The sequence below is a fragment of the Myotis lucifugus genome, unplaced genomic scaffold (assembly GCF_000147115.1).
Source record: "Myotis lucifugus unplaced genomic scaffold, Myoluc2.0 scaffold_0, whole genome shotgun sequence".
Lineage (NCBI taxonomy): Eukaryota > Metazoa > Chordata > Mammalia > Chiroptera > Vespertilionidae > Myotis > Myotis lucifugus.
In genome coordinates, this window is record NW_005871048.1 from 24,027,090 (window position 1) to 24,048,439 (window position 21,350).

The 21,350-nt window shown below is 38.9% G+C and overlaps 1 protein-coding gene across 1 annotated transcript in view; it reads right to left on the reverse strand.

Annotated features, from left to right (window-relative positions):
• The window catches only part of ERAP2 (endoplasmic reticulum aminopeptidase 2), a 38,512-nt gene extending 20,073 nt beyond the window's left edge, over window positions 1-18,439 (reverse strand). The window contains exons 1-8 of the mRNA XM_006081197.3: window positions 18,388-18,439; window positions 15,788-16,475; window positions 12,868-13,006; window positions 9,263-9,397; window positions 6,973-7,093; window positions 5,074-5,228; window positions 2,092-2,205; window positions 126-257 (exon numbers count right to left, since the gene is read on the reverse strand). Coding sequence (XP_006081259.1) covers window positions 126-257; window positions 2,092-2,205; window positions 5,074-5,228; window positions 6,973-7,093; window positions 9,263-9,397; window positions 12,868-13,006; window positions 15,788-16,344 — 1,353 coding nt within the window. The 5' untranslated portion in view covers window positions 16,345-16,475; window positions 18,388-18,439. The remainder of the gene's footprint in view (window positions 1-125; window positions 258-2,091; window positions 2,206-5,073; window positions 5,229-6,972; window positions 7,094-9,262; window positions 9,398-12,867; window positions 13,007-15,787; window positions 16,476-18,387) is intronic.
• Window positions 18,440-21,350: the final 2,911 nt, after the last annotated feature.

Genomic DNA, 21,350 nt, shown 5'->3' on the forward strand with positions numbered 1-21,350 from the left:
CAGCAAATAAAATAAAAAGTAAAACAGGTGACAGTAACCCGGCAGCACCAACTTCAACTGTTAATTTTATAGGCCTCCTTTTAGTTCTCCTGAAAACAGTTTCTACTGCCCACAGCATTTACTACCTTGTTGTAGGAAATTGTGTCAAACATTTCCTGTATTTCAGTAGGGGTTTTTGCTTGATTGGAGATAGGATGGGATGAATTTAGTGAATCTCTTTTAATGACTTCAAAACACACTTCCAAAAAATAGTTATCCTAAACAGAAGAGAACATTTTTTTCAATTTCAATTTGACATTCTCAAAGCAATAGAAAACATACTAGGTTTAGCAAGATATTCTTAGAAGTAATTATTCAATTAATATTTCTGACAATTGATTATAAGTTTCTTTCCCTTTATATATTTCCCTTTCAACAATTCTCTACTCATAAAGGTATAAATCCAACATCCCCTCAGATATGTCATGAATGTTTACCAGCGACCAAACCTTTGGATACAGAACTAACACTAATGGTTCCCATTAGTGAACACTTGCTACATGCCAGGAACTTACATCCATCATCTGCCTGGTTGGGAGATGCACTAGATGCATTTTATAAGTGAGACTATATGAAGCTTTGGGACTAAAACATGTATTCATCACATAGCAATAAGACACTGACTTTGAATCCATGGTTCTCAACCTTCCTAATGCCGTGACCCTTTAATACAGTTCCTCATGTTGTGGTGACCCCCAACCATAAAATTACTTTCGTTGCTACTTCATAACTGTAATTTTGCTACTGTTATGAATTGCATTGTAAATATCTGATATGCAGGATGTATTTTCATTGTTACAAATTGAACATAATTAAAGCATAGTGATTAATCACAAAAACAATATGTAATTATATATGTGTTTTCCGATGGTCTTAGGCGACCCCTGTGAAAGGGTCGTTCGACCCCCAAAGGGTCACGACCCACAGGTTAAGAACCGATGTACCAATGCCTACTCCAAAGAGCTAATCATTAACCAGTTTGATGTGGTGTTTAGATCCCCTGTGTCTATAAAAAGACAATTTTGAAGAAATATATATATATATATATATATATATATATATATATTTTATTTTGGCAAGAGAACATTTATTGGGTAAATTACAGAGGTAGACAAAGTAATTCCTAGAAGAAGTGGGTTTAGCAAACAAGTTCCAGAGGTCAAGGAAGGGCCGTTGGAGCTTGGGAGTGAGGAAACTAAAGGTAACACGCCTGGGGCAGGGAGGGGGAAGGGGAAGGGAAAGGCAAGGGCGTGCTCCCTGAAGGGAGAGCATTGAAGAAATCGTTTTATACATTTTGGGGAAGTGAACAATAGGCCCTTTGTAAATTCTAGAGGACCGTGCCCCCAGTCATGCCTAATTCAGGTTACATACCAGGAACTCTGCACGGATCTATAGCCACGGGCATTATCTTATCCTATATCACTGTATATGGGCAGAGAAATTTCTTCCTCTCGCTCCACATGCACACCTGAGTATTTGTGCTACTGGAGTTCTCTGTCCAAAATTTTTTTGTTTGGGGAATTTATGGTATGGGCTGAATAGTATGCCCCTCTCCAGTTCCTAAGGTGAAGCCCTAGTCTCCAGCATGTGACTGTGTTTGGAAATAGGGCCTTAACAGAGGGGACTGAGTTAAAATGAAGCTGAAGGGTGGGCCATCATCAAACCTGACTGGTGTCCTTATAAGAAGAGGAAATTTGGACACACAGAGAAACACCAGAGGAAAGACTATGTGCAGATACAGCAAAAAAGGAGGCCTCTGTGAGCCAAGGCGAGAGGTCTCAGAGAAAACCAAACCTGCCGATACATTGATCTCAAACTTCTAGTCTCCAGAACTATGAGAAAGTAAATTGCTGTTGTTTAAGCCACCCCGTCTGGTATTTTATCATGGCAGGCCTAGCAAACTAATACCGTTTGCTTTGTATATCAAACAAAACATCATAGGCTCAAAAACACGATGCTATATTGTTTTCTCTTTAGCATTCACAAACATTTTAACAGTAAATCGACAATTGCTTAGGGCACATGGTATGATGTACAAAACTGTGAACTTACGAATTGTAGCGCTGGATATGTAGCATTAACGGAGATAAGTTCCATGTACTTTGCAAAACCCTCATTGAGCCAAATGTCATTCCACCATTCCATTGTAACCAGGTTGCCAAACCACTAGGAGGTAAAAACTCCATGTTATTCAAAGTCAAAAAATACAGGTAATTGCTAACTGTAGTAAAAAATATAATGGATGCCAATTTCCTTCTTTTAGTAAATAAGGCCTTTCCTCTATCTTAGCTACCCTTTTCTTTCTGGACAATTTCCTTCTACCTGTTTCATCTCATGGCACATATAAAATAATTAAAATCCTGTGGCACACACAAAATATATTTTTTGCCATTCTGACAAAAAATAGGTATAATTTTGATTCATTCAGACCTGACAGCTATTGTATTGGTTGTCGTCACTTTTTAATTTGATAATCTAAGGGAGAAGAGGTCAGTGCCCCTGACTAAATAGTCAGGCTTTGCATGTTTTAAAAGTTCTTGCGACTCACTAGTGTTATTCAACTGAATTCCCTGCTTTTTTGTCTCACTACCACATTTTTGTTTGCTTCACTTTTCTTTTTTGTTCCCATTGCCTCCAACTCTCCAATTTTCATTCTATCCTTCCAATACTTCTTAGCTATTAGATTCTGGAAGAAAATAAAACATTTTTTGGGTGGGGGGTGTTTGTGTCTTGCACAACTATAATCTTAGCTTATCTTTGATATATGGTGATGGTCTAAGGAAAAAATATGTCAAAATATCCTTGGTGAAGTTACCTCTTTATTTAAGTAGTAGGTACTTAAGAGGATCCTAAGAATTCATTTAGGACATTCAAATTGTTACTTAGTATTACTGATGAGCATATTTGGTGTTAACCTCTGCCCTGACATTTCCAGGGATTAACTTGGCCACTAAAGTGAATAAAGGTCTAAGATTTTAACTATGTACATAAAATAAAAAGGATGTATAAGGATAATCTAAACAGAATTCTACCATTGACCTATATTTGATCTGTAGTTTTAAATATTACTATTTGTGTGTCCTTTTATATTTTATTTATTTAGCCTATATACCCAATACAGTGCATCTAGTTTATCTATTTTAGGATTGCAGTCTCCAGGAAGATGGGAAACTAAAAGATTTTAAGATCCAGAAGAGCCTTGATACAGTTATAGAGAACAGCTACGTCTGTAGCTTTTAGAAAATGTTTGAGCTCTATTCCTTTTTTGATGACCCTCAGATCATTTTGCAAGTGGGCACCAATCTTCCCAAGGACATTTGTGAGAAGGGACAGGTGGTGTTTCCTCAATTATAGAAATGATGAATATGAGAAATACAGGTTGAGCTGATTCTGGCCACTTTTTTTAGTTAGCAAGAGTAGTTTGCTTACTCATTCAATGAGTATCTATTGAGAACCTATGTTCCTTGTACCAAGCCATATATTAGAAATGTGAATACATATAATACAGCCTCTGTCTCATTACAAATGATGGAGGTCAACCAGCAGACAAATAATTCCATAAAGCATTAGGTTGCCATGATCAATGTCTGTACAGGGACAGAGGGTTCCAGCAGGAAAGAATCAGTTCTGCTTGGAGAGTTTGTAGATTAGTTAGGAAATGATTCATTTCCTGAGTCTTGCAAGTGGTCTTGGGTATGTTGGGAGTGGTGTGTGCTCTGGGCAGATCAGTAGTAACAAACTCATAGAGGAGCAACACAACCTAGCATGTTCAGGAAATGGCAGTGGTCTGGGATGGCTAAAACTTAGGGTGTCAGTAAGAGATGAGGCTGGAGAGGTGGAGAGGGGCTGTCATGGGGACCTTGTATGCCATTCTGGGGACCCTTGACTCACCCAGTTGGCACTGGGAGTTTTTACCAGGGTTTTCCACAGAGGAGTGACACAGTCATATGGAGACAAAATAGTCAAGCCAAAAAATTCTAGTGCAGCCTGCTGCTTTATCCATCCATAAACTCTGCATTTCCACAAAAGAAAAGCTATTAAAGGAAAACTCAGAGGGAGTGTGGAGCTGAAGAGCTAGAGCTCTCTGACCATTTCCCTATGAACACTGGGTAGAAAGATTAGGAATCTCTAGGCTCAGTTAAGTGCTTTAGAGCTACCAGTGACAAATATCCAAAATCTCTATGATGGGCCAGTGGGGAGATCCTGAATCTGAGAAAGCTGCCCACATAGTGCAATGCAGAGCATAGCTCCTATGTAATTGGCTATTTAGTTCACTGCTTAAAAAAAACAAAAGACATTATTATGATGATAATAAAAGGTGAACTTAAAAATTAAAAAGAAGAGAAACTACCAGATTCTATATTGTCATGATATTTACCTACATGGTGAAAGAGAATTTCTAGGGCTCTAAATAATTCACTGTGCTACTGGGGATTTTCAGAAATAAATAGAGTAGAAATGGTCTCTGATATCTATAGTATTAGTTTTTTGGCTCCATATTTGTATGTAAGAGTGTCAATAAGTGGGCCTTGGAAATCTTACTCTGCAAGTAATGGTAGCAGTAGTAGTGGGCATTGTCATCATCATTAATAACTTACACTAATTGAGGGCCTACTATACGACAGGAACAGACATCTGTAATCCTCACAAAGTTTCAAGAAGCTTGATTTTGGAATGTCACAGTACTAAGGCTATAAGAAAAATATATTTAATATTTTTGTAGGGTTTCCAATTCTGTGTTCTATGAATTTGCATAGTTGCTACCCTTCACTACTAAATGTCATTTGGAGGGTCTACCCTGAAGGGTTTTAGACAAATAAAGCGATCACTTCTCTCATGATAAATTTTCTCTGAGTCCCATAGCCTAGAGCTGTAGCCCTCTGCTACTTGACATATTGTGTCTAGTTTGGTAATCCGTAAGGTCCCCTCTAGAGATAAAATAATACAATTTTATGTTGTTTTAGGAAGATTGGTGGTGTCCTGCATAATGCTCTTTTGGACTGATACTAAGAAAATGTCATGAGTACCAAGTACCTGGTGTGCTAATTCATGGGCTATGACTCTGGTCACCCATAGTTTATCAAAAGCAGAAGAGGTCTTTGGATCAAAGAGCAGTGATGTTTCTTTATATGTGATGAGGCCCCAATTTTCCATGGCTCCAGCTCCAAAGTCAGGAATCGCAACTAGATCTAAAACATAAGAACAACCATACTTGACCATTATGGCTTCCATACCAGAAGTGGGATTTGCTTCCTCTTCAAATACATTATGATCCTTGCAGTATACATAGCAGACTTTCTAAAAACATCAAGAATATCTTAACATTGACATAGTGTCTTGTAGTTGCACTAAAAATAATCAGTACCCATGTCAAGTAGAATATATTCTATCAATACAGTTTTAGTTGCAGTTGAAGTACCCTATTGACATTAACCATTGTTTTTTTCAAAAAGTTTTTACCTCAATTTCCTCTCAACATTGATATTTTCTCTACCTCTTAACTAAGTCATGGGTGGGGGAGGAAGTGTGTGTATGTGTGTGTGTGTGTGTGTGTGTGTATGTGTGTGTGTGTGTCTATGTGTGTATGCATCTTTTGCCGGTGACTTCATGTAAGTTAGAAATTTAAAATTTCTGGCTAATATTTGATCTTGATTTTTTTTTATTTTGCCATGACATTTTGGAAGAAGTACTGTTCAGCTGAAAAGAAAGATAATTTTTTTAAGTTTGTAATGAACCACGTCATTGGTTTAAATGGCGTTGTCTGGAATTAGTACTAGTTAATTCCAGTGTATAAAAACAAATACTTATAACAAAATAAGAAACTAAATTGGCACTAATAAAGATCTGTATCCATTAGCACTTCAAATGTGGAAATGACTCCTTTTCTAAATTTTACTGTTGATCTTCTATTAGTTGGATTATTTCTCAAAGCCATTAGAGACACTTAAATCAGCTCTATTTTTTTTAAGCTGCATGCTTCTTTTCAGTTAGCTTTAAAATACATTTCATATACTCTTCAAGGTTGCATTTTTCAAGAACAACATCAGATTGTTGATTGCTGTTATTTAATCTTTCCTTGACTTTTGACATAGAGGAGAGCAGTGGATTGTGGGTAACTGGAGTTAGTATATCTGTGCTAAGGGGTATACTAAGGGGTATATAGAATCCACACTCTAATAATACAGTGAGATTCAGCAACTATAGTTATAAGCTCCTGGTGTATTTTAATGTTCCCTTTTACCTTCTCTAAAAAAAAATTGAATGGAGGTTGTGGGGAAAGGAGAATGATATGATAAGGAGGAATATTTCCTAACGTCCCAAAGGAAATAAATGTTTTGTCACTGTCAGAAACTCTTAAAAAGTAATCTATATAAGCTACAAAATTAAATCATAGTTTTTATATGTTCTGCAATATTACGATATTTCTATCTTATTTTTTAAGATAGAAAATTAAAACCAAGATTGACTGTATTTTCTTACATAAAGGTCTACTACCACATGCAAATTATCTATCTCCTCCAAATATTTTTTAAAAATCTGTACCACAGTCTTTCTTATTTTCTAGCCTCAATTACACTACAGATAAGAGATGAAGGGACAATTTTCAGCTGTTTACATAAATCTGTGGCAACTTTTATGAAACATTGCTGGTCTTGTACAAATATGGTATAGAAAAAAAATGTGCTCCAGAAAATTCACCAAATTAAACCCCATATGGAATGCAGCTATTTTAATTTTAAACCTGATAAAAGAATAGAGGAATTATCCACACTACTTAGGCTTTTAGTAAATACTTTTCTACACTCAAGGACCCCCTCTGAGGTACAAATCATTGCTTCCTGTACTATGTAACCTCCTGAGTGCTCATTTAAATTACATCTAAAGGGGGAGGGACTCAAAGCAAATTCTATAAGCAAAAATAAAGACACCTACCCAGTTTTGGGAGTGGATAGTAGATATCAAAGTAACTTTCATAAAAATCAAGTAGCTTCAATGATGCCTCCAAAGCATAATGAGTTTGACTCCATTTGTCTGGGGATGCATAGATGGACACCTGCAAAACGTTGGTCAGAAAGAGTGGTCTTTGAATGACAGATCCCTGGCACGATACCGTTCCTAACAAACCTTATCCAAAGAAAAGCAAACTGCATGTCTCAAGAAATTATTGAAATACCATTAAAGCATGTTGTCAATAGGAGATCCGATGTTCTGTAAAGTATTAAAGCAAAAGCCACTCGTGAAAATTATAAACAACCCTGCATCTTTCATGACAATTCATTCCCTAGGTGCTAATGGTACATTTCAAGCTCTGTTAACCTATTATGTCATGAGAGTCCACTTGTGCTCATCAGTATCATGTACACTTAAAACTAGCCTTCCAAAGTTATGATTAGCACAATTCAAATAAAACATAGTTCTATGAGGTGGAAAAGCCTTTAAGAACTTTTTGGATCCCCTTCCTAGTCTAGTTTACTTTAAACTAAAAAATGCCAACTATGTTCATTGACTTCCCTCAAAGCAAATAGCCATTAATTAGAAAAGATAAAGTTAGTTTCTGATTTTCTTGGGTTTCAAGCATAGTGCTACTTTCATTTCATTATCTGCTTTCATGCTCTGAACTAACTGAAGTTCCTGAGAACTTTTATAGGAAGGATATGTTCATGGCTGCCATGTTTTGATGGATTACCAGGCACTGTGTTAAAAGTGTACATGTAAATATAAATTAATCCTCTCAATAACATTACGAAGTAGCTGCTATTATCTCCCTGGAAATTAAGTAACTTGCTCTAAGTCACGCACGTAGAATCTATAGACCTGGGATAGGAGTCCAAGGAAGCTGACAGCAACCTATCCTATGAAGTAAAGCGCCATCTGATCGCTCACGTGTCTATAGCTGTGCACACACAGACCTATGTGCAGAGATGCCCTGATGTGTGTGCAGATACATGGTGCATAATTTATCTACATTTCCATAGTTGTCATATGTATGCAAATTGTAATAGCCATTTTATAGCCATTTTATGGCTATTTTTCATAAGCGTTATTATTTTATGGTTCTTTGAATATGTTTTTATGTCAATCATTTGGTTCCTCAGGGTAAGGAGTTTTTGTTTATTTTAATGTGTCTATTGATGTTTGCAAAACTTATATAAAAATAAATATTGGGTATTGTAAATTTTTGCAAACAATGAAGACTCTAAAAATTATGAAGAGTTTCTTTCATTGAGAAAAACAATTGGAAACAATGTGAATGTCCTGAAATAAGGTGCTGATTAAAAAAATTTTATGGTACCTCTATGAGGTATAGTACTAAGCATTTATTAATATAGTATTACAGAAAAATATTTAATGGCATTCAATTTTTATTGCATATTATGGTAAAGATTGAGTTAAAATAGTCACATATTATTTTATACAAAGTATATATACAATATATATATATATATATGTATTTTAGAGGCCCGGTGCATGAAAATTCATGCATTGGAGGGGGGTCCCTCAGCCCTGCCTGCTCACAGTCCGGGAGCCCTAAGGGGTGGGAGGCGACCCAGCCATCAGGGAAAGGCGACGCCCCCATCACACCTCTGCTGCTGCCACTGCCAGCAGAGCAAGCCTTGGTTTGCCGCTGCCACTGCCGGCAGAGCAAGCCTCGGCCAGCCCTGGTTACCTGAGCCTCAGGCAGCCCTGGGTGGCTGGGCAGCTGACATCCGAGGCTTGCCTATGTCTCGGGCCCACCCTGGGTGGCTGGGCAGCTGACATCGGAGGCTTGCCTGCACCTCGGGCCGGCCCTGGGTGGCTGGGGGGCTGAGGGTGGGTCCGGCCGCACTGCGGGCCTGCCACCCCTGGCAGGGCTGAAAGGACTGGGGGACTCCAGCAGGGCTGAGGGGACTGGGCACCACCATCTTGTGGCTATGGGCGCCGCCATCTTTGTGACTATGTGATGGTCAATTTGCATATTCTGTCTTTACTAGATAGGATACTGCCATATACTGACATACATATAGAAAGTAGTTGGAAGGTATACATTAACATTATTAGTAATTATATCCTAGTAATGGATTTATGGGTAATTTATTATTATTATTATTTTTTACCTATTTCTTGTTTGTAAGATAAGCATGACACTTTGATAATAAGGAACAAAGCTTAAGAAAATAAAGAAAAGTTCATTGTGCTCAGCACACTATTCTGTGCTGTGTATGAAATTAGATCTCAATCTCACCTTGACCCCTGATGAGGTTGTCCCACTCACAGACTTGAAATCACAAACTATGTAGGCTACAAGGTATGTACTCATTTTTACAGTAGTTTCAAAATGATCCTCCAAGAGGTCTCCTTCAAGTTCAATCGTCTTAACCTACATGAAGGAAAAGAATCAGTATTTGAAAGTTGGAGTATTTTACACCAATGCCTATGGCGTAAGCCAGGTAAGTCAGAGGAGAGCCTGACACTCTGAAGGACCTGATGCCCTTTTAGGAGGGTGTAGCATTCTGTGGTCTCTCCTCCCTTTATTTTCTTATCCCTGGACTTTCCTGAAGATACATTGCACTAATTTTGAGATCCCAAAATGTATGCCAGTCTTATTTGCTTGAAAATGTATTTGCTTATATTGCTTGAGAGCATAATAGCAGCTTAGATGCTTCTACTTACTTGAAATGCAATAATCTCCAAATTGCCATAAATTCAAGTTCTGCACTTCTAAGGAAAAATACCAGAGAATGGCCCCCTTTGTTATATAATAAGTAAATCTCTGTTGCAGAAGGAAATGGGAAGCAAAACTATGCTAAATGATTTGCATTATCTTTTAATCCTGTTATCACGCGCGTGTGTGTGTGTGTGTGTGTGTGTGTGTGTGTGTGTGGTAGGTGTTATTTCACAAGTGAGGAAACAGAGTCTCAAAAATATGAACTGAATTGCCCAAGATCACAAGGCAAGTTCCACAGCAAGACCAAGATGTGGATGTGACCGTGTGACTCCAAAGGCATTGCTCATTCTTTCACCTCGCTGTGTGACAGCTTTAGTCACAGTCTTATTTTTATCTTTGCTTCATTGATTTCACAACGAAAGCAGTCAGGCCAAGGAGGTCATTAGTAATTTAAGCTCCTGTCTATGTACTGAGGAAGCAAAAGTTTTAAGCCTACAGACTCATCAGCTGCATCTCTCAAATTCACTGAATAATTACTGAGTTCTATCTTTATTTGCACTGAAGAGCTAGTCCCAGAAATGATCTCCAATATGGTACAATACCCCTAAATACTGAATGGGTCAGATTTAGTAATCTGAAAATACCACTTTCTTCAAATTGGTGACAACTCTTGGGCTAGCTTGCTCCCCTCCTCATAACCTTCCACCCCCCCTTTGCAAGGTGTCAGGCTTGGGGCCGTGTGAACCAGGCCTTCTTGAACATGTTTTATGTGTTTGGTTAAGATTATAGTTTGCTTTGGCAAGAGACAATAGCTTGAAATATTACCATAAACTGCCTAGCCTACTTCGATGACAAATGTTTGTGCTATTAAATTCTACATAATTTAATTCTACAGATTTCTATCAAAGCATTCAGTTCCTAAGTTCCTATAAAGCAGAAGACACTGACCACATACTCTAAGAAAATTAGCAGTATATTCTGGGATGTAATTACTTCTTTCCAGCAAATTCATTTTGCTCAATAATAATCTCTTTATGAGTCTGATGCAAGTAGAGTTCTATGGATACATACTCCTAGCAAAAAAGAGGGTTATGGAAGAGGGGGCCAGAGAGAAGGCATTGACTGTAGTCTTCTGACCAAACTCGGCAGCAAACCCATTTAGTCGGGTGTGTGGAGGGGTGAGGGAAAGAGGAGGCAAGACTGTGGTACTATGGGGAAATGAGCGACCGTGCCTCCAGACAGCTGGTAGCAATGATGTGTAGGAGACAGATGGGCATTCCCTCTGATTTTTCCTTCAGATAAAGATGTACCCCATGGAGGCTGAGTTTTGTTCAGGAACTTGGAGTGACTCATAGATTAACATTGCCTTAAGTGGAAGCGTATGGGTGTTAGTATAAGTTCATCCAGGATGGGGATGTAAGTTTCAAGCATAAAACACTTGTTGCTAGATGAGGAGTTAGCTGTTTTCTCAACACTGGCAGGACTCTACTTGCACAGCAAGTGTCACCAGCAGGTGTGTGCTCCTTTAAGGAATGAAGAGGACAAAGAAATGCCCCAAAGATAAGCTGCCTCTACCAGTGCTTGGCTGGCCTCCTCACTTCCCTTAAATCTTGTATTCTTAATTAAACAAATCGAGAACTTAGTATTGTTGCTTCTTCCCACCGGACCATAACCCATATTAAGTGCTGTCACTGTTATTATCCAGAGAGTATGATTGTGGTATTACTTTAGGTCTCCTTTTTTTCTTGGCTAAACATGTTGGGCATGTCAGTGAGGAGCAGAATGTTAAGCGAATATTTGCTGAAAATGGCACGATCCAGAGAACTGAGGCAATGCAAAGATTCAAGGGTTGTAGGAAGGTTGTAGGAAATATTTTAAAGTGTTCACTTATTTTTCTTAAATATGAGAAGTTACTGGAGGTTTCTAAAAACAGAAAATTTAAACTCTGATTTAACAAAATGGCAGTTTATGTTTGTGTCACACTTTAATGAAAAGGCTTTATGAACTCTGTTTTTACTTTAGCCTCCATAGGTATTCATATATAAAACATATTAATAAAAAGCTGCCAGGAAAGAGACTGCACTATGCTTTGCAAGCATTTCTACCTGAAAATGAGAGGGCTAATTAAACTGCTGTCTTCACAGTCGTGGGAAAGCTATAGGATGTGTGTGAAGTGCAATGTTCCCTGGATCTGCGCTGCCAGTATTTCAGGGCAAATATCTTTTTTCTATTTAAATAGAAATCTGGGAAGTTCAGGGTCTAGCTTATGAACTCATTTCTCCCGTTCACCATGAGTCCAGCCACTGTTCAGGGCCGAGAGGGCAGCGGGAAGGGCCCTGAGCCGGCTGCTTTCTGTGCTGCCCCTTCCGCTGAAGCACTGTCAGGAGAGCCTCTACCTTTGCCCTACATTACAAATCAGGGTGGGGAAACATTTTACATTTTGTTCAGCAACGCAAATGGCAAGCACAGCATTAGTGAGGAAATACCGAATTAGCTCAGGTCCACTGTGTCTTTCAGAGTCTCTGCATTTTGAGTACAAATACAAGCCAAATAAAAGGTCTCTTTCAAATTAAAAAAGTGTATAACCACAATAAATAATTTTTATACATAATTTTAAGAACTACCACTGCGACTTATAAAAATGAAAATGGATTTGTAAGTTCCAGCACAGAAGTCTAGGTCAGAATATTTGGGGCCGGGGTCTCTCCATCCTTGCCATTCAAATGCGGTCCCTGGCCCAGCAGCAGTTGGCATCCGTCACCTGGGAGCTTGTTAACAAGACAGAATCTGGGGCCTCCCTCACCATAAGACTGACTGAATCTGAATCTGAATTTTAACAAGGTCCTCAGATGATTCATGTGAACATTAAAGTTTGAGAAGTACTGCTCTACTTGATTCTGAATTTGTCTCTGGCCAAGTAACACTGATTTAAAAGAACAATGTTTCCATATGAACATAAAGAAACTGTAAATCACTTTGTTTTGTTTTGTTTTGTTTTGTTAAAAAGCTTCTGGGGTAACAATGCCCCAAACAAAACCAGTAGGATTGGGGTTATTAAATAATAAGTACAGTAAAACAAATTAATACTGTAAGTCTTGAAAAAAATATTTTTAAAAGCAACACAGCAAAGACAAAGGCTCAACTTGAGAATAATTCCCCAATGTTTCTGTAAGTGGCAATACCTTTGGCATGTTGGATAGTGCGATGTGTCTGCTCTCTCTTCTTATCTTGATTGAAAAGTTGGCTTTGAACAATGGTTCATCAAAGCAAGGGAAAGCCATTCGTGCCTCGGTTGGCTCAAAATCTGTCACTGCGATTGTTCTGTGAAAAGAACCACCCCCAGCCAGAATACATAAGTGAGACCAAGACAGAAATGAATTTGTGCCTTCAGAACAATCCTGGAAGTGACATATTTGATTTCTCAAGCTATAATTTTTGAGAATCCAGGCTTTATTTTTTCCCCCCAAATAAACGAGGGTAACTTTTAGTTAAGTGGCTGCCAATTGTGAATAATGCCTGGTGCTGGGCACTCCACTTACAGGATCTCCTCCATTCTCCTAGCAGACAAGGATTTAAGGCTCAGAGAATTGGCGTGACCTTACCTGGATCCTTAGCTAGTAAGTGGCTGAGAGAAGCATGCATGTCTAGTCAATTTGAGGTCAAAATTGACTAGGAAATTAGTAGGTCAGTACCATCTCTAAACCTGTTGGGATCTCAACCAGACATATGACTAATTGTGGGTCATGACTTAGGATGTGTTCCCAGGAAGCAGACCCTGATTTATTAAGAAAATTCTGCCAAAAGAAAAGGGAGTGAGAAAAGCAGGACAGGGAAGAGGAAGAAGCCAGGCCACGTCCCAGCTTCAGCCTGATCCCTAGGAGCTCTGGAAAGGAAACTCCACCTTCAAGTTTCCCCCCCACTGGAGGCAAGGAGCTATAGCATAGACAAATCTCTGTATCACACCACCTGGATAATGCTTGAAATTGTATAAGTCAGACTGTAAAGGAGACGCTATCAGGATAATCATAACAAGAGTCAGAAATAGCCTGCAGCTAATTCTGGGAGGCATTCTGGAAGTCCTCCAGCTCTTACCCCCAAAAATGCCCCCCTCTAGTCTCCCAGGTCTCCCAAAATGATATCCTTAAAAAGTATCTTCTTTGGGTAGGGCCATGGTCACTTGAACACATTTAAGAAAAGGCTTCACATGGCGCCCTAGTGGAAAGAAGTTGCTGAGTTTTCTATCCAGCACTACACTGGACCTAAGAATAGGCCCCTCAGAATTGAGGCTGCAATGAGGGGAAGCATCCCAGGGGAGCGGGGGAAAGAGCTGGGCCTGGGGAAGGCTGTTCTAAGGCGACTGCTAAGGCTCTGGGGTGGGTGCATGAGCCCCCAGAGGGCAATGAGTACCTAAGGTGGGGAGGGAAAAGCAAGTATGTGGCAGATGCTGCTAAAGTTGCCTACTAACATATTCCCCTTCTGCAATTCCATCAGAATCCTGATTTTGTTCCGGGAGGCAATGTCCCTTTAGACTCCCTTGCAACGTGGTAGGCATATGATTCCTGGCCCAGTTGAAGTCACTGGGTGGGAAAGCTCTGTAAAAGGAGTCAGACTCAGCTGGAGTGCTTCTTTCTGCCTTTCTCTCCCCGACTTCCCCTTTTTCCTGCCTGGAATGTGGACTTGAAGGCCAGAGATGCCCAAATCATCTTATATTAGGAAGGGAGCCATATGCCAAGGGAGGCTGGGCAGAAAGATGGAAGGAGTTTGGGTCCTGGATAACACCGAGAAGCACTGTAGCAAGCCTGAGCTGCCCTACTTCTGGATTTTTATTTTTTTTTCACGAGAAAATTAACCCCCTATGTGTTGAGCCACTGTATTTGGGTTCCTCTAACTGGCAGCTGAACACAACTGATAAAGGGTGGGAGAGCCAGGCTCTTCTTCCCTCCCAGGTGACCCAGCTCTGGACAAACAAATTATCCTCTCTTTCCCTTACCTCTTTCGCTTACCTCTAGCAAATTCTGTCTGTTTTATCCTTCAAAAGAAATGCCAAGTTCAATCACTTACTTCATAAGGCACCACCTCTAGCCTGGCCCAAGCCACCATTTCTTGCCTGAACTGCTGCAATGTCCTCCTAAATGATTGCTCTTCTCCTTTTTCCTCCCTATAATGGATCCTCCACATACACTTGAACTTTATAAGCATAGATCAGGTCAGAACCTTCCAGTGAGTCCCATTCCACTAAAGTAAAAGCCTAAAATCCTCACAAGAGGTATTGAGTGATATCCCTTTCAACTCTACTTCTCTCTCTTGCTCATGCTCTTCAAGCCACACTGGCCTTCTTTTCTCAGTCTGTCCCACTTTGCACTTGCTGTTCCCTTTTCTGGGGACACTTTGCTCTATTACATCTTCATGATTGTGTCCTTTTTTTAAAAAAAAAGTCAGATCTCAGTTTAAATGCACCTCGTTGACAGGGACTTCCCTGACCACTCAGATAACTCCCAGCTAGACTTACTCTCTATTACAGCACCTTGTTTATTGCCTTCATAACATTTATCACCTCGTTCATATCTCACTACTATAGATTCAGTGTCTAGAACAGTGCCAGGCATAAAGCATGTAGCCAATAAACATGAGGTGATCAAATAAACAGTATTTCTCAGTTCTCCAAACATATTTGCTCCTGCCTCCTGCATTTGAGTCATGCTGGTTCCTAGGTAAACTGCATACTTTCATTTTCTCTCTCTCTGGCCACATCTCACATTCCCTTCTGGTCTCAGATGAAGGCTCACCTCCTTTAAGAATCCTCCCCTATTTCAGCTCTCTGCACTGAGCATCCTTTCCTGCAGAACATAAACATGTCTGTCTTATCGCAAAACACCGGCTTCTCCTCCCAGCTACTCTCCCTCCAGCAGTTTATGCCTCTGCATTCTTCCTTCCCAGCTTTACTGCAATTTCCTTAAGAAACAGCAGAGCTTCTCCTTCTGCTTCCTTTCCCACAGTTTATTGGGCTTTTCATAAATGATTGCTGAAACATGCTCTTCGCAAAGAGGTCTAACATAAGGAAAGTATCATGAGAGACTGCAAACAGCTGGGGCGACATCTTACCTTATTTCACCACCAAGAGTTCTGTACGTGCTTTTATAAAACCCTTCAAAGCCATCAGCTAACTTGCCCTGAAAGTCAATGGCCACATAGTATTTCAGGTCAGCCATAAGTTTCTCTGGAACCAGCAGCGCAATTTGCTCGTGAGCAGGATAACTCAAAACATCCAGCTGTCTCCCCGGTTTCCTGTATCTCAAATCTTCCTCTGAATGAAGGGTGGCATTCATGATTTCATGATCTTTGCTGTGTAAGATGATAAATTGGGTGGCATCTCTGACTAAGACTTCAATCTTCTCAGATGCAACGAAGTCCAGGGAGGTGAGGTTTGGATGAACAAAAAGGTCATAGTGGAGGGGAATGACCGTGTTGGGGAGCCTTAGCTCATGCCAAGGAAATGGTTCTCCGTTGGTGGCCTCTGGGAAAGCCCCAGGGTCCTGATTGAACTGATCACTAGATGGCATGGAGAACCGAGAACAAATGCATATTTTAGGTAAGATGATTGCTGTACAGTAAAATCCTACGCAAACATTGAATATTAGTTTTCTGTGTGAATGAACCATTGCAGAAGAGTGGAATGTCAGATCTATTGTCTAGGTTGCTCTCCAGACTAACTCTCATAGTTCTTCATAGCACTCTATCCTTCAGTTGTGTCACATAGGGTCTGAACAATGTTTTAATACCTTGATTTCATCTAGAAGAAAATAAAACATTATTAGCATGAAAGAAAGATTTCAGCTCATAAAGAAGACCTTAAAAAAATAAAAGGATATATGGGAATAGGGAAAACCTGCTTGCTGTCAGAATCAGGCCAAATATCCACAAAATAAAGTAGAAATTGAGCTATTATCTGGTTATTACAAATACAAATTTTTTAGCACTCTAATGAAAGGCCTCTGCCTTGAAATGGTATGGAACAAATGGCCTCTGCATTTCAGTACAATGAGCAGAAGGAAGGTGTGTAAATACATTGCCTGGTGAATGCTTCTCACATTTGGCTGCATCATCCTAAGAGTATCTTGGACACCTGAAAGTGAACTACACAGATGTTTCTATTTTCTTTTTCTAAGTCTCAAAGAGTATATTCTTTGGATACCAGATATTACTATTAATGGCATTGAACTTTGCCTCTTTCATACACATCTGAATGGCCTTATTCTATGGCTATTGATATAAAAGATGCTGGTCAAGCTAGATGTTTACCCTTGGATTATTTCCAATATATCAAAAGCTATGGAAATAAAATTTGAGTTTATAATATTCTGACATTATTAAAAAATTGTTTTTGTCCTCTGCATTTTAGGCTACCTCTGAAAACATAAATTAAACTGAATTCACTGCCTCTGTAAACAGAACTAAGATGATTTCCTCTTATTAGAAGGGTTTAGCTATCAAACATATAAAATTAGGGCAGTATAGTTAATATACCAACTGCCACCCTGCCACCTGCCTCTACCTGCTTCCTCCCTGCTTCAACTTAAACCCATGAATGGTTTATTTCCTTTTTCATTATTAACAAGTTCCTTAGAATTAGTTATCTGATCAATTACTTCATTTTTCCAATTTGAAATATTAATGCAGATCAATAGGTATTGTTAAATGAACGAAGACAAAGAAGAATAAAATAATAGTTAAATTATTTTTTTGACAAGTATTAAATTATGGCTACCAAATCTCAATGTTCCAGAAACCTCTGATACATAAAACCAAAACCAGTCTATTAGCTTGAATTTCTGATATTTTGAAAAATGAAATTGCTTATTTGTTAGGTTCTAGGTTTGGGAATCAGGATGCCTGGATTCTAATACTAGCTCTGCCATACTTACCTGTGTGAGCTGGGACAAATTTCTGATTTTTTGAGCATTAGTTTCCTCACCTATAAAATAATGTAATAATTACACCATCCTCACAATGGGAGGATTAATTGAAGAATTTAGCACAGCACAGCTACTAGCATATAGGAAGCATGTTAAATATTAAATTATTATTTTGGATATTATAACTTGCATTCTCTGGCCTAAATTAAGAAGTAGTGCTGCCCCAATTTGTAGCAAACACACTCCAAGAAAGGTGCTTTTGTTTTTTTCTGTAAGAGCGAGAGAAAGGCCTTGGTATTTACTCATATAGTCTTTAACTTTAGAATTGGCGAGGACTTTAAATGCCAGATAACACAAGTCCTTAGTGTCCAGATAAGGTGACTTTCCTAAAATCACACAGGAAGTTTGAAGCAGAATCAAGACCAAAATACAGCTCTTGGATCCTTGATCTCATGGACTTTTCCATTATATTGCACTATAGCTTCAGTAGCATTACAGTGAACAAAACATCCTGGGATTGGAGGTGCAAGTATTGCCACAAAGGCTGGGAAAGGCTAAACAATCTCCAAAAGAGAGTGAATGAGTTAAGCAGAAGATTCTTAAATCAAGTCCCACCTTTAAGCACACACTTTCCAATACAGTAGTGCCAGATTCAGACCCTTTCACAGAGCCTGGCCTTCACTGGCAAGACTTCCTCAGTACAGCAGTGTTATGCCTTCAGTTCTGGCCGTTAGCCTCACTGAAAAATTCTGATTTAAAGACAAATTCAAGAGAAATGTTAAAGGTTACCTTAAGCCACGTTGTTGCCGATTTGAATGGAGGGGGACTTATTTTTGCTTTCACTTTCTATTTCATAAGTCTCAGAACTTTGGCTACTTCCTGTTCATAGCACTAGCTGGTTCACCATCACATAGATATAAACGAGCTTAGCACAGAAGCTTTTGTTCGGAAAGCAGGATGTACTAGCAAGTGGCTTCAGAGCAAGAGCCACACCACAGCAAGTCAGGGTAGGCATCTAGCTTTTCGGCTGCTGCTCCGGCTGCTTTTTCTTTCCCATTTCTTATCCCCACGTGTAAACACTCAGAACCCAGCTTGAGTGTGTGTGTTTTTAAAGAGATGTTTTTATTGATTTTAGAGAGAGGAAGGGAGAGGGAGAGAGAGAGAGTGGTGGTAGTTCTGCAGCATTCCTTTTCACAGGACCCAGCCTCGTTGTGTGTATCTGTCTGTGTGTCTGTGAGTTTTCAGGATTCTCCCCTGCCCCTGAGGACAGAAGTGATGACGGAGAGTGAGGAACCAAGGTGATCATATTGATCTATGGACTTCTAGAAGAAAAAGTTGAGTAGGATCCAGGTGACTTCATAGCTTATTATTTAAAACTATTTTTCACCAGAGGGGTTTCTAACTCTTTTTTCCCTGATAATAGAATAAGCTTTGGGATGTGTGTTTCTTAGGGAATTCACATACCTCACTCTCTCATGTCATCCTGGTCTTCCCAACCATTTCTTGCTCAGAGAAGCTGTCCTTGTTGCCTCTGTCTAAACAGCAGCACTCCTCCCTAAGTCCACCTCAGCCTCCACCCAGGGGCTGTCTCCTTAGCCTGCTTTACTTTTCATCTTCACATATATCAATTCCTGATACTTCACTGTGTAAGTCTTTATTGGTTTTGTCTATCTCCCCAATAGGACATAAGCTCCTTGCTGGCAGGGAATTTGTCTGCTTTGCTCACCACTTCATGCCCAGAGCCTAGGGAAGAGTCCGGCATATAAGAGACCCTCTGCAATAGTAAAGGTGTCTGAATATTCTTACAGATACAGAAAATGTTTTTAGGTTTTTAGGTTTTCAGGTTTTTCTTTTCAGATTGCCCTACACTTGCTCCATGCTTCAGGCTAATTAGGGAAACGCCCATTTCCAGGTGAGCCAGCATTTCCTCACCTTTACTGAGGCTGCCACTCTATGTGCAATACATCTCTCTCAATGTGTCGTGTGTAAACCTATCACAAGGCAAATGTCACCTCCAGGAAGCCACCTGGGAAGTGACATATGCTTCCTCCCCAGCCCCTAATTAGGATTTGTTCAGTCAGTCCTACTGGCCCTTACCTTATGCTGCCATATTTGTGCTTCATATTCTTCCTTAAATGATCATTTCCTGAAGGCTAGGGCCACACGCCATGCCCCCACCTCTCTCCAGCACTGCTCAGAGTTGTGGCCCTTGTAGGCCCTGAACACACAGGCGAGAATGAACGAGTTAAAATTAATTTTTCAAAGAGTTCAAATTGATGTATTTGTAAAAATGTTGAAAGATTTTTACTAATTTTTAATGGAAATCTTTCTGAAATATATTACAAATATTTCTATCCCCTTACGGTGTTCTCAACAGATTTAAATCTTAGTGGCTCAAGTTTTTATTTTATTTTATTATACACTAGACCTAAAATCAAGAGATATGTGAATTCCCTAAGTAACACACATCCCAAGAAGCAGTAACACTTCCCTTAATTATTACAGAGGATTATTGTCAATATTAGAATGACTGTGATAATACATATGTGGAAACAGTTTATAAATGGTTTAAAAACTTTAAAATTGTTTACATGCATCAGTTACCTTTTATTAATAATCATCAATGCTATGTTGTAGTGAAGTGCTGCCCTTGAGGCCAATCAGATGTAATAACCCATGTTGCTATATATTTTTAAATTCTGTGGGTACTATACAGAGTTTATTCCAGTTTCTCCATTATTATCAGTTTTTTAATTTACTTTCATTTGTTATCTCAGCTACTCCCAATATCCATCCTAGACCTATTTTAAATTTATTCCTTCTAAAAGTGCTACAGGCTGACAAATTAGCAAATGAAACTAGTTGGACATTATTTCAGACACTCAGATGCCTTAAAACTTATTTCTTAATGCTGCCTGTGGCTTTAGTGTTGTGGGTGGTGAGATTTCAGTATAAACAAAATGATTAATAGCCTCCTGACAAATGAAAGGTTACTGAATCTCCTTTTAGCTTTTTGCTGTTGAATTTTTCCTCTTAACATAGACACAACTTGGCCTTTGTTCCTGCTAGATGCTATCACTCTGAATACCAGCTAGCTTACAGTTTTAAAAACTACTTCTTCTCTGCCTGCCATTTCTTTTCAAAAGGATCTCTAACAATCTATTGAAAGTATTCACGAAATTATTGCTATGCCTCTGTACATTTTCAAATAAAATAGAGGCAGAGTCTATAATATGGTTTTAAAAGTTTTAACTTAAAAAATAAAGTTTACGATAGTACAAAGACTCAGAGTCCATGAGGGGGGCAGGGAATTCACCTAGAAAATGCATTCTGTAGCTTCTTTTAAACTCATTCAGTTTCAACAGAAAATTAAAACAGCATAATATCAGAATTTTAAGTCAGTAACTGGCAAGAAGGTGGTTTTTCAAACATTAATATCTTTAATATGCCTTCCACAACATTTATGAAAACAGAAGAATGTCACAATGAAAATTTTACATTGTTAATGTAAAACAGAATATTAAGTACAACTGAAATTATACTATATTTAAATTTTTTATTTAATAGCCAAATGAAAAATTATTTTGCTTCTGTCCTTTCCAATTAAAGATCACAGAAATAACTGATGACACATTTTCAAGCAGGAAAAATAATTTAAAAAGAAATCAAAGTGATTTAGAGCTTGTTAAATATTTAGAAGGGGAAAATTTTATGCTTCCAACTGATTAAACCAAACAAGACTATTGCTTGGT